At 35.4% G+C, this 18,350-nt stretch overlaps 1 protein-coding gene across 2 annotated transcripts; it reads right to left on the bottom strand.

The window, feature by feature from the left end:
* Positions 1 to 3,236: 3,236 nt before the first annotated feature.
* Positions 3,237 to 16,239, bottom strand: LOC149802564 (uncharacterized). 2 transcript variants are annotated; one of them, XM_089951831.1, is made up of 2 exons: positions 16,134 to 16,239; positions 3,237 to 9,320 (listed from the first exon to the last, which is right to left on the bottom strand). In XM_089951831.1, exon 2 carries the CDS (start codon positions 9,313 to 9,315, stop codon positions 4,918 to 4,920), a length of 4,398 nt encoding a protein of 1,465 aa, XP_089807957.1. In that variant the 5' UTR covers positions 9,316 to 9,320; positions 16,134 to 16,239; the 3' UTR covers positions 3,237 to 4,917. The 2 variants fall into 2 exon arrangements, with proteins under 2 accessions (XP_089807957.1, XP_089807958.1); XM_089951832.1 differs by lacking the exon at positions 16,134 to 16,239 and adding an exon at positions 15,911 to 15,987.
* Positions 16,240 to 18,350: the final 2,111 nt, after the last annotated feature.

Genomic DNA, 18,350 nt, shown 5'->3' on the forward strand with positions numbered 1-18,350 from the left:
GATAAACAAGTTAAGTGACTATGCCCACACTTATGAAAAATTGAAGTTCTGAAACAAGAAACTTTAGTCTGACAAAATAACAGAAAAATGATGTAATAACAAGGATTGCATCAATTTCGTTGTATCTCTTTACTGCTGTTATTTTAATTGTAAAACAAGAATGTCAGAGATTATACTGTTTATGACTTATAAAAACCCTTAAAAGGGCTTTGAGTCTATTAGTATACAACTGACTCAAGATTCTTTGTTGTGACCATGTTTTTGCATTAATAAACAAAAATCACAGTAATATCTGCTCCCCCCTCCATTGTAAAACTGTTGTGATTAGATAATTTTCGAGAACCCAAATTATTGAGTACTTATTACTATCACAATGTCCCATACCCTATATACTAGGAGGGGAAAGGTTGCATAATGATCATGCAAACACATGAATCAATGTTACTCTTATCAATATATACAAATATGATAAATAGAGACAGGTTTAAATTTCACTATAAAAAAAAACTATCAATGACAAGCCCTGGTTATTAGCATGAAACCGTTGCACTTGTATTTCTTTTCAAAGTTTCAATGTGTTAACTCTACGGTGTTCTGGAAAAGAATGAGAAAGCTCTAAAGAGCATGGACTGATGACGTAGATCAGACTGAGTCAATGCACATGTTCTATGAAATTTTTGAACTGGGAGCTGGTGCATCTAGCACATTCAATGTCTTTCCATGTGGAAAAGTAAAGCTTAATAATGACAGGGAAGCTATTACTGTCATTAACATATTAATGATAAATTTTTAGTACCATTTTCTCCAAGAGGCTTATATGATGACCAGTCAGGCATGACACTGTATTGGTCATACTATGATCAATAACCAGTCAGGCATGACAGTGTTATTGGTCATACTATGATCAATAACCAGTCATGCATGACTGTTTTGGTCATACTTTGATCAATAATCAGTCAGGCATGACAGTGTATTGGTCATACTATGATCAATAATCAGTCAGGCATGACAGTGTATTGGTCATACTATGATCAACAACCAGTCAGGCATGACAGTGTTTTGTTTCAATAACCAGGGTTTCTATATCATTCAAACTGAGATATTTCTTTTTACCAAACTAACAAATTAATTTTGATATTCTTACTGCGCACCCAAACATTTTTGTAATTATCCATGGTACTGACCATTTAATTTTGGGGTAAGAAAAACATGATTAAAAAAACTAAATCTATCCATCATAATAGTAGGGAAACAAAAATTATCATGATAAAAAAACAATTAGAAAATCACAGGCCTCATTTAGAAGATTAAATGGCAAGCCATAACTAAATAATAATAAATCTAACAGAATTAAAAAAATCTAATCTAATAAAACATTAGAAATAAGTTAAAAAAGCTTCTGCTATTATTTCTTGGCCAGAAGTAAAGAATGCCAACAATTTTGCTCAAGTCCAACAACTATGCAAAATTCAAGTGATTACACAACAGAAGAAAATCAGCCCCATAAAGTAAAGCCCTAACAACTGCAGGATCTGTTCTAGGATGCACAGGAGATGAGTTTCTTGACAAGGTAACTCAACACCCTATTTAGATCTGTACCGGGACACAAATTGTTGGAAATTAAGAGCCATTTGCAAAAATAACTGCATGGTTCATGCAGTCAAGGACTTTCACTTCAGTATTTTGTCTTACAGAAATTTAATCTTTTTCACACGCATCTTTGTTAACTACCATTATAGTGTAGATATCATTTAATCGCACAAATTTCATCCCATTTTATTCATTACTTTTGGACAATACATATATATTCTGCATGTTAAATTAGTTTTCAAGGCAACCCAAGATTGTTAGAACCATGGAATTAATAAAACATCCAAAATGGTCATAGGATACATATAGGTCAAGCAAGTGTGACAGGCATCATCAAAACAAATGTGCTGATCACTTTTAGATTTTCCAAAAAGTAAATGACATTTAGCGGAAAATAAAGTCAATTACAATTTTAATTATTTTCTACATGTAACAAGGAATGCAGTTGAGGAACAATCAAAGGTGCTTGCTACGAGAAACTGAAACAACTCGTCTAACACATTAAAATGTAGTTTGGGGGTGGTTAAAACCAATTTTAATGCTACCTTATCTGTTGCTATTGCATAGCCGATGCTTTTACAGGTACAAATATTCATCCATATTATGAGAATTCATCCTCCAATTAGTGTAATGGAGAAGATTCCTGAACATTTGATCACTCCCGAGAATTTGATGGCCAAGCATATTCCATTCTTTTCTAGGGAGCACCCCAGTGTTGGGGTGGGTGGAGAGAATTTGCCAATAACAATAGGTAAATATTACATCAATAAATTGGTTTACACCCCCCCCCACTCTTTAATATCAGTAATACCACTGATGTTGCTATCAGGGTTAGAAATGAAATGAAATTTTAAAATTTTAGTTTTTATTTTCAAGGTTTTAAAATATTTTTGAGGTCTAAGACACAACAGCTGCCTGGGAACTTTCAGAGTGACAATGATGCTTTCACTTTGCTGTGCTAACACAAGCAATGGTGGGGCCCAGGTGGCAAAATAGTCAAAAGAGCTTGCCTTTACCAATCACTGCCATCTCATCTCCAAGTTCAAGTCATGGACTCAGCCAATGTAGGCATGTGAGAAAGTTTGCCATTAGCTTCCCCGGGTCAGTTGTTCTTACTGGGGTTTTCCCTGGTTCCTTTTCCACTAGTTTTACTGGCTACTGTGTATTGTCTATTATGTGTTGACAAACTGCACTAAACCCACAACACCAACGAGTGAAGGTAAGAAAAGAAAGTAGTCCGAGTGCCAGAATGGCTTTCATCACATCCTCCAAAGATGAATGAGTCGGATCATCCCATTAGATGTCAATGGCACAAACGTCACAGGCTTTAATTTTTACAAAAGACAGATCCCTATTGGTAAGGTACTGGCATGCTTTCTAAATAGCTAATACAATCCACCTAGAAATGGCAGAAGCTGAAATATCTGATGAACCTTTAATGGGAAGAAAAGACACCTCCTACCCTACTTTTTCACTTCAGAGGCTGCCAAATAAAAAAAAAATGACCCAACTAGAAATGTCATGATTGTCCTCATCACAGAAACAACCAACAAGGAGAGATGGTCTCAATTCCCAACATAGAATCTAGATGAGTAACTGCTTTAAAGAAACTAAAATAATCATGAAGAAACCCATCAGCTGTTTTTTTGTGATTTTCAACTTCTGATGACTGAGCCAAAGGCAGCAGGGTTAACCAAACAAAAAAAAAATACACAAACAAAGCAGACTACAGTTACCTTTAAAAAAAATCATTTTATTGATAAATATTTAGACAGACAAATGCTATTTTGTGAACCTGTAGGTTCAGGAACAAAATGCCAAGTTGACAAGATATCTGAACTGGAAAATGTTGGCAGGTGGGTGGGAATGTTGTGCACTGATAGAGTTTAGGGGGCAAATTTCCTTGGTGGGTTGTCTTGAGGGGGACTCTTTCTTTTTCTTGACCATGGCATCCCCTTAAAGAAAACTACTTGTGACAAACTGGTTTTACTAAGTGCTATTTCCATCATTTTGCTTGGTGGCACTCATGTAAGGGATAGTTTCTCCTCCCTTTCTTTTCTGTAGTTGATGATTGTGAATGCATTATAAGATACCACCCTATTTGCATGCTCTTCACTTGTGAAAGCAACAATAATCCAAACTGTTCTATTTGCCAAGTCCATTATGTTTAAGTTACCCTAACACATCTTACACTAATTAAGGTGTGATGATTAGGCTTGCACTATAGCTGACAAACTGTTAACAACATCATGTTGACTTTAGAGAGCTTGTTGAAAAAAAAAACTTTATTAGGTAATACTGAAGCTTACAATTTACTAGCAACAGATTTTGATATAATAGGCAGTAAAGCTTGAAGCGGGATGCCAGTGCCCATGCAAGATATTCATCACAAATGGACAGTAAACATAAAACATGACAACTCAACAAACACATGAATGTATGCTAATAACTAGAAAAAATAGGACCTCATTTTTTCCTTTTTTTAAAATGCAAATTCTTCAAAAGTTGGATTTGGCCCAAACACCTTTTGCAACATCGCATTACACCTGTGTCAAACAAATGTGATTAATGCTTCATAAATATAATTATATTTGTAATATTCAAAACTTATTTATGCCAATACAACTGTGTTGTAAAAAGAAAAAAATTGAGGGGTTTCATTTTGTCATAAAAAAAGAAAACATGCTTTTAATATAATTAAATTCAAAACAAGATTACTCTGAAATTCCCATATTCTCCTTACTTATCTAATGGAAATGACCAAAGTACCAGTAGAGTGAAAACGATAAACTAATAGAATATAAAAAAGATTTTTTAAAATAAGTTTTCTAGGAACTGCTTACCTTAGTTTTATCAAGTTTTGGTTGCCTCAGCAATGCAAAAGTTTTGATTTCTTTTAGTCTTTTATGGAAAGTCAAGATGTGCATAACATGTATAAAATCTGAAAAATGTTTATGTAAGATACTGTTAAATGATTGCGTAGCATTTTGGTACCCACCCTTTTAAGAAAAAGAACAATAAACAGATGACTAATTAGGGTTACAACTCAAAAACAAATCCTACAGTGTGCAACAATATAATTCCAACAACTCCATATTCAAATTCTTCAAAGACTGATTATCCTTGCATGCATCTGTAGTCCATGTACTCTCTGTACACTTTTTATAAGAACAAACTTCTGACAGATGAGGAAAACTACTTTTAAGAAATCAGCTAATAAAGTATGTATGTAAGGAAAATGAGTCAGCCGACAAGTGTGTCTAATGTGAAGTTTTCAAGATGAATACTCCAATGACTGTAACACCATGCCTGCTGAATATTTTAATTCTAACATTTATTTGCAAATTTGCCCCTGTACATCTTGGGAATCGAATCACCTTCATAGTCAGTTATATTGTTCCCCTCAAATGTGTCATGGCTGTAAGAATGCTGCCATTCTTGCCACTCATAGGACCTCCTTCTCATCTGGACAAACTCCTCTGGGGTCCATTTAAGTTGGGATGGTCGCCTATTGTGATCTCTACAATTCTTTGTCTCTGTATGCTCAGCTGTGCTCAGTCTATTATCAGAAGCAGAAGTCTCTAATTGATCTGTACTTTTGAATAATCCTTCTCTGCACTTTTTGACAGATCTTTTTTCCAAATCATCCTCAAAAGCTGGAGAGTAAAAGTGAAAAGCTGGAGACTGAGAGCACTCAGAACTCATGTATGCTGATGATCTATTGCTGTCACCATCTTTTAAATGGATTACAACATGATCCTCCCTAGAGTGATTGTTCAAGGAGTTTTGGTGTCGTTTCCGATCACTGTGGTGTCTTGTATTTGCGTCTTCTCCTCTATCCTTAGTAAGTGTTCCAAGATGTCGTTTACGACCGTCATCTGATGGACTTCTTTCCCATGATCTGCCTGAGTCTTTTATAGATCTTGATCGACAACTATCATGATGGCAACGATGACGTCTACTCCAAGAATAGTTTCTGGAATATTCATATTTTGAGGGTGAACGTTGAATCCATGGCCCATCTCTATCACATTTTCTCTTAGAATGTGATCTGTGCCATCTATCTCTGGAATTTGAATCTGTACAATCGGAGGAACTTCTACTTCTGGACCTCGACCTATTGGATCTTCTGTGGCTGTCCTTGCTATGATTTGATCCTTTTCTCTTAGGTCGAGACTCTGAATCTTGAACTCTGGAGGAACTTCCACTTCTTGACCTTGGCCTTTTGGATACATGTGATTTCCTGTGGCTGTCTTCACAATGATTTGATCCTTTTCTTGTAGGCTGCAACATTTTGCATGTGCCTCTTGACCTGGAATCTTGACTGTCAGAGTAGCTGTGATCTGATGACCTCAACTCTTTAGCCACTTGTGACTTGCTAGTTCCACATGACTTGTCACCTCCAATAATACTTCCTCCCAAGTTATCTACATCTTTCTTCATTGATTCTAGCTGGGTTTTCCTCAGCCCAAGTTCATCACTACATCTTTTCCCTTCTTTCTCCCTTTCTATTGTGTAAAATGTCTCCTTCCACTTTGATCTCATAACCTCTAAGGCTTTACATCCTTTCTCATCTCCAGTCTCTGCAGCATCTGGTGAAATACCTGTATCTGACTTTAGAGATGACTGTATTTCCCCTTCTTCCATCGACGAATCAAGTTCCATACTGACTTCTTCAACAATTGTCTCTGTAGGAGAACTAGGGTCATACAGCTCAGATTTCTGAAAATCTGATTTGTGACAAAATGGCTGCCCTTGAGACAAATCAAAACTAGTTTGAACTTCTGGGTTTAGCTTTTCTTTAATGATCTCTTCCTTGGTATTTGAGGTATGTTTAGATTTAAACACTTCTTTGTTTGTTGGAACAGCAAGAGTATCACACTGCACTTGTGTGGACAAACTTGTTTGATTGCTGTGACCAAGACTTTTATTCAATTTAAAAGTAAATAATGGCTTTCTTTCTGTGCATGTAGCTGTTACATTCAAATTTAAAGTTTTTACAGATTCATGTACATTCACAGCAGTGTCGGATATGCCTGCCCATAAAGTCACACTTGAAGCATTGGTCACAACTGCATGTTCTATATGTTCATTCTTAGCTGCATCAACAATAGAGGTTTCCATCAAAGGTTTGACAACTTCTGCTGCTGAAGTCTCAGTACTCTTCATACATTCCTTATTAAAAGTGGGCGTCTGCACAAAGTCCTCAATGATGAGTTTATTTTCATTGGTGCTGGACATAACTATGCCTGACTTAATAACCTGATCATCTATACTATGTGCATTCTCCTTTTCTCTAATTGGTGTTGATGTCATTTCCAGTGTGTTCTCTTTTGTTATATGTAATTCCTCCAACTCTTCAACCTTTGCCTGCTCTAGTCCTGCTGTTACTTGATCTCTCAGAGATGTTAAGAGCTGAGATACACTTTCCATAACATAATCTATGTCATTTTTGGTATTCAATGCATTTGGTTTATCCCGCCCTTCAGAAACATCTCTTTCTTGCCAAATCATACTGTTTGTGCTAGTTTTGTCCATTAATTCTTTTCTTGTATGACAAAAGTTTTGTTGCATATCATCATACTCTTTGTCAATTATGTCATTCATGTTTGCAGTAGTTTCCATCTCTAATGAGGATTTATTCATGACAGAAGTTGAACCACCTTTGTTTAAGTTCAGTTTTCCATAAATTCTATCTATGGTCATCTGGTTCATCAAATCTTTATTGCATCTTTCATCTTTAACTGGTGTGCCCAGAACAGGTGGAGTGTCTTCAACCAAAAGCTTGCTGCTTATGCTTCTGCCATCATGTATAATGCAGTCTGAAACTGACCCCTCTCCATCATGAGACTTGTTCTTTGGAGAGCTGGAGATTTCAAGCAATTCAGATTTCTTTGGTTTAAAAGATACATTCAGTTTTCCATCCTTGTTCAATTTAAAGATTTCAGCACAAAACTTTGGCAAGGGCAAGCTTATGATAATTTTTTTATCTATATCAAGTCTCCTCCTCCTGGGGTCAAAAGGAGGCTCCCTGTTTGGTTTAGGGATATAGGTTTTGGGTATATGTCTTGGTTTTACACCTCCTTTCAGAAGAGTTCTGCCTTCAAACAGATCCTCCTTCTTGTGTGATGAAGATAGAGCCTCTTCCGGACTTAACCCATTTTCAGTGGAGTCGTCTATGGTTGTCGAATGACACAATTCAGCAACAATGTCCTTTTCAGATGGCTGCTCCTTGTTCATCGTGGTAGTTACTGCATTACTAATCCTAGCATCCTGATTCATATTGAGATTTCCACCAGCCTGCTGACTGATGAGACTAATGACTGCCTCCAGAGCTTTTTGGTCCTCCGTTGTATGAACCAAAGCAGAACATTGCTGTAAAAGTGTCTGAAACAGTTCATCTTTTCCAGGAGAACCCTCAAAGCTTTTCTCTCTGTGATCTGACTGTCTAAGATCAATATCTCTATAAAATCCTGAGGCCATGGATATGAAGCTTTGTTCCATAGATTGACTAATGTCTGGTGGCTTATAAGTATTCTGACGAATCTTTCTAGCATAGAAACCTGAAGGAACATTTAAGGTTCTTTCCAATAATTCTAATTCTGAAACATTATCCTTAGAATTAATGGTGTAACCATGTGACAAAGTGGAATTGTAATCTGAGGTCTCTGAAGTTGAAAAGGGGGATGGTGAGCACATGATAATTCCTAGATCTCTTTCCATTAAATTGTGTGATGAATTTTGTGTGCTTGTAACACTTTCCTGGGGACAGTTACTAATATCTGACACAGAAGTATTGTTCAAAAAAGGTGACACTCTTTGAGACACCTCCTGTACAAAGCCATTTCTATAGACAGAAGAGTTTCTTCTAATATCCCCCTGATCTGTGGAACCATCATTTTGACAAGGGTAAAATTTGGGTTGTTTCAACAGTGCATCATTGAACCTTGTTCTAAGATCACAAATTAGTTTCTCTTTCTGGAAATAAAAACTACTGTTCTCTGCTAGCTTTGTTTCATACACAGCATCAAGTGGGCTAACATAGCTTTCTTCTGACCCTTCATCCAATGGCCTCTTTTGCTTTGGTAGAGATGAACCTGATACAATCTTCTCATCTTTTCTGTTTTTAACTTGTATGGTCTCTTCTACAACACCTGTTTTTGACTCGGACATGATTTTACAATATTCTTGCATTTTTCTTTTATTCTGATTCTTTTCTAAACATATACCTTCAGTATTTTCAAGAACTCCTGTTGCAATAATATCTGATTTCTCTATCTCCTCTGATATCTTTGCTTTTAATGAAATATCAACCTTTTCCACTGCCTTAAACAGGTCTAAAGGTTCATTCGGACAACGGTTTTCCTTCCAACATCCATGCTGTTCACTAAATTCAATTCTGGCAGTCTCTAATGCCTTTGCAATATTATCATTATGGTTAGCAATTTTTGCATGTACTTTCTCTGACCAAGTATTTTCTTTCAGGCATGTCTCAAAATGTTCTTTCCAACTGTCTTCCATTTTAAAGTTCAATTCCTCATCATCACTTGTGATAAACATGCTGGAGCTGAAACAATCAGTGGTAGGTTGTCTGGTCATCATTATCTTTATGTATTCATCTCTGAAGCTGTCTGAAGCCTCACAAATATCTTCTTCTATTGCTGTCTTGGAAGGCTTCATTATCCCAAATCTATCAGATAATGACAGTTTCTTGTTAGAGGTCATTCTCTCTGAAAATGTTAATAAAAAAACACATCATATATGCTGGAAAAGAAATTTAAATACATGTATGGAACACGTATAGGATACAAAACTAAATATTTCTCCAATGCAAACAAATGTATACATTACATAATGGCAGACGACTCCTCCACCATGCATAACATTTATTAAAATCAAGGCACCAAATTCCAAAATTCACATTTGTCTGCACTAACAGTTTCTACGTTTCTGTCAGTCAGCTTACCAAGCTGATCAAGCATTGCACAGGCCCCTCCCTCAAAAAAATAATATGAATGTAGCTGAAATATATGAATTAAAAACAAAACAATTGTTTAAAGCAATGGACTTTCATTCAATATTATTGTTTGAATTGTAGGATCAACGTGATCAATGTGATATGATCCTATTTCTAGGTCCTGCTCTCATCAAATATAAACATTCGACAAGTAATCTCTCGACTAAAACTTTGCATGTTGATTTTTCGGTAAACTTTAATAAGATCATTGCTTAAACCTAACTTTAAATTTAAGTCTATGAAATTTTTAGTCGGGTGAAATTTTGAGCTGAATACACACGTAAGCAGACAAATTTATGAAAGCAAATGGAGATTAAATATAACTCAATAAACCATTAGTTTTACTTCCCATTCATTGTGAAAACTTTTGGCTGATGCAGATGTGCAATAAGGGAGAATGGTATTTTAATTATCTTTCTTGACATGCATTTGTAACTTTATGAAGCATAAAGCATGATTTTTCACTTCCCCACACTTCATGGTAAGGGTGGAAAGAGAGAGTGAGTAGAGAGGATTATGAAAAAGACTTCCACGCTCCCTCAGTACATTCTGATGGAGTTGCTTCATTGCCTTGTGGAGAATAGTTCTGCACACCATGTTTTCTCATGAAGCAGCATCCAATGACCACCAGAGTGCATGAAATCTTGATAAAATGGGCATGGATTACTGTTTATGACCCCTGCAATCATGTTCTAAAAGGTCAAGAGAGTTGTTGCTGTTGTAGGTAAATCACAATTTTTCATCCCATGATTGGCTATAAGTGACAGCCAGTATAACTGATAGGAGAATCAGGAAAGACCCAGGTTCCATCCAATGACCCATGGGAAGCTAGTGACATCAGCAATTTCCCATACTCAGAGTATAAGTATCGTAAGCACTTGAAATTTTTGGCTTTAGAGACTATTGTTGATCACATGACTTATAATGGCCAGGTGATACCCACACTGACCAGCACCTTGTTTTTTTCCAGACACAAGTAGTGAGATCTTTAATGCACCATGGTAACTCAACAGTCAATGATAAAACAGATCAAACTGAAGCAGAGCAAGTGAAAGCTGCACTAAGAGTAAATGACTATCAAGAGTGGATTTTCAAACTTCTAGAAAAAAGGGAAAACACCAAACATAACCAGTAGTAGCCCAAAATGGAACCAACATCAGGACGCCATATATCTGAGGTATATTAGAGGTACTAGCTAGAGTATTCAGACAAAATGGGTGTTACGACTATATGGTCATAAACTAAGTAACAAAAAGAAGCAAAACCAACAATTATGAAGTGAATCCCAAAATATTCCAGAAAATTTTCTATTACAGTCCAATATAATAAAAGTTCAATATAAATATCTAAACCAGAAATGTACTGCTCCTCCAAGTATTGTGACATTGTCAAAATGGTGTTGTCCAGAAATCCTTTGAATAATTCACAATAGTTCCAGAATAATATTGTAATCCAATGAGCACCTTCTTTTTCCAATGAACAATCCAATGTTTTTCCTCTCAAATAATAACAAAGTGCAACATAAAACACATCTGCGCACTTGATGCCACGACAAGAACACAAGCAATAAAAATAACTCCAAAGCAGGAATGAAATCTCATTGCTCAGTTCTCTTCTTATAAACACCTTCAAGAGTTTATTATGACTATATGTCGTAAAATATCCCATGTGACAGATCACACTACTGCATCTAATATTTCAAAATACCTATTCATGTGACATGTGACCGAACCCACCCAAAGGAAATTAACTTACTTCTTCTAGGGTACCACTGGACTGACCTGTACAATAGGGAAAAGGCCAAATCTTGTTAACATATTTACTAATAATTTTATTATAACTGTCAGTGCAAAAGCATGCATATGTTTTTAGATCCTCTGCAATCTTACAGTCTTAATTATCTTAAAAAAGACCCTATGCATGTACAAAATCCAACAATAGATAATCGCTATTAATTACAGCCAGAATTTTTTTTATAGCTAAAATCATCTACTGGGAGTTACAAAAATATATAGATATACGTAACAATGAGATCACCATACATGTATATCACAAACCACCAACTCTTTAAAAGAACAATGTACACATGTAAAGGACAAACGGAATTGTTTTAAAAAAAACGTTGTGTGGTTGATCATATCAAATGTAGTAATTGTGAGAATGACTACATTGGTGAAACAAGCAGAGTGTATGAAACAAGGACTAAGGAAAGCATCAGAAGAGTTATCTGTCATGGATGAACATTATTGTAGCAATGTGGAACATTCTATCATTTCCAATCAAGATCATCTGAGGACAACACATGGAAAAAGAAGGTGGAGGCAACTGAAATACCAACACTAAACACGGATGATGGGCCTGAATTACCACCCATCAGCAAAAGTCTCCTCATATTACGTGACCATTTTAAGTCACGTGATCAATGAGTCACTGATGAAGACAGTGTTATATTGTCAAAATTGAAAACTCTTAAGATCTTTAAGCTCAGAGTATGGGAAATTACTAATGATCAGGATGCTTTCTGTCAAATTTGGTCAACACCTGTTGAACTGTTTCTTTTGAAAAAGTCATTTCAAGGATTTTCAAATTTACTGCTGTATCTGATGTGAACAAAATTCAAAAACCTTCAAGACAAGATGTTTCCATCAAATTTTACTGAGTGGTTTTGAGATTTTGTCACTTAAACTTCCTCTGCACTGAGAATCCCTCCTTCATAACAATTCCATAAATGCTCCATTCATGCCCAATATATATCTAATGACGTATCCACCAAGATCAGTTTTCAAGCAGCGCTACAGATTTCATCACTCAAGCGAGGAGACAGTCAACCAATAAATGATTACAACGCCAAGTCTGCTGTAAGTGGTGCAGTCAACAAACAATGTTTCATTTTTACTACAACTGCTGATTTTCTTTTCTTTTTGAAGAAACGAATTGTTCAGTTTCTACTAGTAAAGGCAACTGAGCAGCCATTTTCTAATGCTCTCAAGAACTGATGCTCAGATCTCATAGCTTAACAAGTATTTTTAGCTCTAGAGACTAGTCTTTTGCTCATTAATGCCTAGGTTTTCATGTGTTTCTTGGTTATGTGACTCTCCGAGTGTGACATCTTTCAGGAATATTACATTAGAGATAGTTATTCTTCATTCTCCTAAAAGTGAAATTCATTCCTTACTTGTGGAAAATGGTTGCCTTTGTTTCCATGGCTACAATTCAGTCTCTCCTCTGTGCCAACCTGGTTTTCTAGCCAAGAATGGGCACCTTTGCTAGATTAAATCCTAATCTTGGTTGCATTTATGCTAGGACAATCAAGATGAATTTCTTAACCAATCAGAAAATTGCATATCTATTTGGCTAAATCAAAAAGGAAAGAAGTGGTCAAAAATATTTCTCCATCCACCTCAAAGGTACTTCTGATATCTCAGCAGCCACCAGACATGTTGCAGATTAGGATTTTAATTGTGATCAATTGTAATTAATTATAGTTTGAGCTGTAATCATAATCTTACTCATTGATTTTAGAACTCTATAATCGTAATTGTAATTGTTCTTCAATGGCAGTGTGATCGCATAGTGTAATCATGTTTACAACAACAAAAAATCACTAATTATGTTCTTAATAACTGTAAGAATAATACAAGTTTCCTTAAATAAAAAGACCATGAATGTTGACTATTACAATAAGGAATGAGTTTTTCTTTGTTAAACATATACAAATTTGCATACATGATGTAAAATTCTATATTTTTCATTTGCATCACCCCTTTTCCAAAGCAGTAAATCTTAGCCAATAGCTGCATATACACTGAAAGTAAATTTCTTATCAACCAATTTCCTTATCTACTGTACGCTGAATGTCTAAAGTTATAATTTGTTTGTTTGGACACAGGGCACAGGAGTAATTCAATGAAATAGTCTGGAGTTTGGCTTATTTTAATGTTCCAGCATTTTTATAATTGTTTTTTTTCTTCTAGGCTGCCAACTTTCCACCTCGTAGAGACTGCCTACTAATATATTTTGGAAGTCTGAATCCATCAATAAGCCTCCGTGCCAGACTACAATTGCATATTCCAAGATAGGTCTGATAGATATATTTTTGATAAAATTGGCCTGCTAAGTCTGTATTTTAGTTTTTGAAGACTGGTCATTCAAGAGTATGCCATTTATAAAATAATATCAATATAACAAGTCAATTTGTATTTGATGAAAGCAATATCAAAGATGGCAACAAGAATCCACATGTTTAAGTTCAATATTATCACACACAAGTTCAGGATTATTTGTTACATTTTTGTTCGTGAAAAACATTGGCATTGTTTTTTATTTCTGGACTAAACTTTAAGAGCCATTGCTTGAACCAGTTATGCAGTCAACATAAAATATGGCCAGTTACTGAAAAGAGAAAATCTGCAAACTTCATATCGCAATAAATGCTCAATTGAATTTAATGGAAAGCATCATAGCATAGATGGCTCTTAAGTTTGTTATATGGCTCTGATATTGAATATGGTTTCCATTTTAAGAAAAAAAAGGCCTCCATTAAAAAAGAAACCAAAATAAAAAAAAAAACTTAAAATGATGACTTTACAGAATTTTACCAATTAAACGTTAAACATACTGACATAAAGTGCTTTCAAGTTTATGTGAATAATGTTGACTGATTACTTCTATTACTAAAAATCAGACACATCTGAAATGACTTTCTAAAGAACCATTCAACAAAATTTCAACATTTAATAAAAGCAACCTGTTGTGAATGTCTTTCCTATTTATTCCACCATAATATATAGCCACTGACCACTCCAGTGGTTAGAGCTTCCGTCTTGGATGCAGGAGGTCATGGGTTTGAACCCTGGCCAAGCCATACTAAAGTGGTACTAGCAGCTGCCTCACTTAGGCACTCAGCATTAAGAGATTAGTTTTATGACTTTGGTTGGCCTGGTGTCAGGATAATATGATTGGGTAGGGGACATGATGCCCCATAGACATCACTATAAGCTGTCACATTGCAGACATTGTAGCGATATGATTGAAAAAATGTTAAAAATCCAAAACACACACTGTTTAACAGACTGAATTTAACAAAAGCATCCATTCAAGAAGGTCTCTAAAAATCCGAGGCCAATCCATCAATTATGACTTACAATTATACATCACTAAAATAGTCTCAACTATAAAACAACTTCTTTTCAAAAACTGCTAAACAGAATTTTACTGTACTTGTGACAAAGCATTCTGGCAAACATGGCTGTCAATTTTGCCAACATTAGATAACAACATGAAAACCTTTGATGATCAAAGTTATTAAATAGGTCTTAACTATGCTTTTATACTTAATACCCTATGTGCATAACTATTTTAAATGCAGGCAAAAAATAAAACAACATAAAGATTAGCCAGGTTTCTTTTCATCTATAATATCTATTTTGTAATGAATGTGACGTACTTATATTTTGTGCATGTCTGAGTAATTATTTTAGCAGCAGAAGGGGCGAACAACCTCTAATTGATTCACACTCCGTTTCGCAAAATAAGCCTTCCTCGAAAATCACAAAACAAAATCAAAACTGACTCAGTACTTGGCACCGACGCGATCGCTGACTTTTCCTGTGATTTTTCACGATCAGAAAAACTTACCAGCGATAGGCTGGGTAAGTCAATTAGAGTTTATTAAGTTGGTTGACAGGGTTGTCTCATACCAGGTACTGAGTCAATCGCATATTTTTTTGTTTTGTTTACGATTTTTGAGGAAGGCTTATTTTGCGAAACGGAGTGTGAATCAATCAGAGGTTATTTGCCCCTTCTGCAGCTATTTTAAATATTACTCCAGTGTTTGCAAAGATCTATGATTTGTTAAAGCTTATTAACTTTTTTTTAATACATTTCATTAAGTCAACATTATTTGCTTGTAAACTTCAGTGAACTTTACTGTGTAATTATCTGGACATTGCATCTTCAAATTTACTTCCACAATGTAAGAAATTTATAATGAGGTTGATTCCATACACCATCATATTCATTCACGACTTACATTTGTATCTATTTTGGCAAAACCTTTCTTCAAAATTAATGCATGTATCCTGCAGTGGCAGCAGCCTACCCCATGCTGCACCTTCATTTTCTTTCAAGAAACCTAGTCCTACATGTTAGACCTCTACGCTGATATTTATGTTTTGGGCATCAGCACTAGGACATAAATATGTGATACGTCCTACATGTAGGACTATCGAGAATTCTACCCAGTCGTGTCTCTGCTAAAATTCAAAATTAACTCTTAAATTTAACTTAAGTTAAATAACTCACTAATTCATATTATCAGAATTACTACTATCATTTTCTTCATACGCTTTTAAATAAATGAGTCTTCTTTCAATCCCACGGCCCATTCCAACTTGGAGCATCGGTATCTGTAACCTTTGAACTCTCGACCCACTGGAGGATATTAAACGATACATGTTCTGTTAATTTTAGCGGAGAAACCTTTACACAACTGTAATAAAAAGATAACATTACACTCAATGTTTACCTCTTGACTTCTTGCACGTGCACTAATGAATATTTTAAGCATGCAAGTTTTGACTTTTGCAAACTTCCACAGTTCCTCAACTGTTGACAACACATAAAAAAAAAAACGTTTCTGCAGCATGCGTTGCCTCGATTTGGAAATTGCGGGAAATTGCCACGTCCAGTGACGTAATTTGTTCTCTAATTCATCATTGACTGCTCTGTGGAAAACCATGAATCTGTTTACTCGGGAGCGCTAAAAAAAAACAAAAAAAAAAAAAAAACAAAAAAAAAAAACAGCCATTCATTTGAAGGGAAATAGAGATTATTATTATTATTATTATTATTATTATAAAATAGCTTACACAGTTTTAGGAACATTGCAAGAGAAATGGGATAAATTCACGAAGTAAGAGCCATACATTTAACATGCAGCAACCAGTGAACTTGAGAATGTTTGGAGATATAGAACCACTATGACTAGAACTACTCAAATATTTACTAAAGCCAACAAGATTTACTAAACCCAACAAGTGCCTTGCAAGAAAATATGGATGAATCTTGACGTTTTCAGTTTATTCCCATTATTTATACAAATTTAAATTAGAAAAAATAAAGAAAAAGAAATATATTCATAAAATTCTTATATTTCCCATAGTTTTGGATGGTGTAATTCGACGTGTTTTTGTTTTTAAAAAATCTACACTTAACCAACAAGGATTTTTTTTTTGTTTTGCGAAAGAACGTTATTCTCAAAGAGTTTCATGTTGTTTCAAAATAATTACATTATCTTCGGTTTTGTTCTATTTTCTACCTTCTTTTGAGTTATTATAATTTTATATAAGTTGAATTAAGTTCTGCGAGTGTCGAATGCCGACCGATTTTCAATACCAAATTATACATTTTACCAACACGGACACTTCCTTTTTTTACCGAACGAATATAAATATCAAAGGTTTTAGCGTAGTAGATTTTAATTCAAGTCTTTGACTATAATTTTACTTGCTCCATTACAAGGTCTAGTATAAGTAGTAAATGGGGCCACATTAGGGACAATGGGACTTAGCATTAAAAACACCCCTGGGCCACTTTAGGGACAATGGAAATTTAACATGGAGAAAAACGCTGGGCCACTTTAGGGACAATGGGAATTTAACATAGAGTTCGGGTCTGTCTAGGGACAAGGGAAATTAACATGGGAATAGAGTTTGGGTTTGTCTAGGGACAAGGGGAATTGAATATGGGATTTTTTTTTTTTTTTAAAGTTTTTTTTTTTAAATTTAAATTTAAATTTAAATTTAAGAAAGGGTAGGCAATGGAAAGGCTATCTCTTTTCGAGAAATATGACAGGCCCTGAAAAGGGCCTTTGGGTTTATGTTAATATTAATATTAACATAGATGGCATCTGTCACATCTTCTTCTTCTTCTTCTTAAACTCCTTCTAACTGCCGGTCCATACACAAGTACCCTCTTGAGACATCCTTGTCTTTCTATGTAAACTCTCCTCAACCATTGACTAGTATCTGTCCTATCAACAACAGTCCACTTGGACCTGACATACATGAGCATGTCCGTCCTAAACATCATGGAAGACACAAGGGTGGATGACTCAACTGTGGTCCACATCTTGAAGCGACGAGAATAGGTGAATCAATGCAGTGAACTGCGCTTATTTATAGGTACAGGAAGGATTGAAACGGATTGAATTCATTCACCAATCCGAACACGCGTTACAAAATTCAGTCAGCTCGCATCCAATCCGAAGAGAGCAGTCTGTGACGTCACGTGGTCTATATAGATTAGTTAGCGCTTGTGTGCAGTCAATCTATGCGACAGTGATTCAACATGACGGAACCCGGACTTACTTTCAGAAGAGGTACATTGGGATTTTGTGGATTTTCTTACCTCGCAAGAATTTGTTCCGGAACCTTCGTTACCTTCTTCATTACCGCAAGTGAAGAATTTTAGACAGAGACAGAAAGAAGAATTGGAGAAATTTATGCAACGACAAAAGGAAGCGGAACAAGCTTTTCTCCTACAGCAACAGCAACAGCAACAAGAAGAGGTAAGAAAAAAACAACAGCAACAACAGCAAGAAGAAGTAGCAGCAAAGAAACAAGAGGGTGAAAATCAAACGGCTACGGTACTGTTGGACATTTTAGCGGAGTTAAGAAGTCTGAAACAAATGTATCAGACTTCTTTATCACGAACGAAGAGAATACGAACTTCCCGAGCTAAA

This window comes from Sinohyriopsis cumingii, chromosome 3, assembly GCF_028554795.1.
Source record: "Sinohyriopsis cumingii isolate HCF-2022 chromosome 3, ASM2855479v2, whole genome shotgun sequence".
Classification (NCBI taxonomy): Eukaryota; Metazoa; Mollusca; class Bivalvia; order Unionida; family Unionidae; genus Sinohyriopsis; species Sinohyriopsis cumingii.

Coding starts and splice junctions, on each gene's coding strand:
- LOC149802564 (XM_089951831.1), bottom strand. CDS start 9,315: ATGACCTCTAACAAGAAACTGTCATTATCTGATAGATTTGGGATAATG.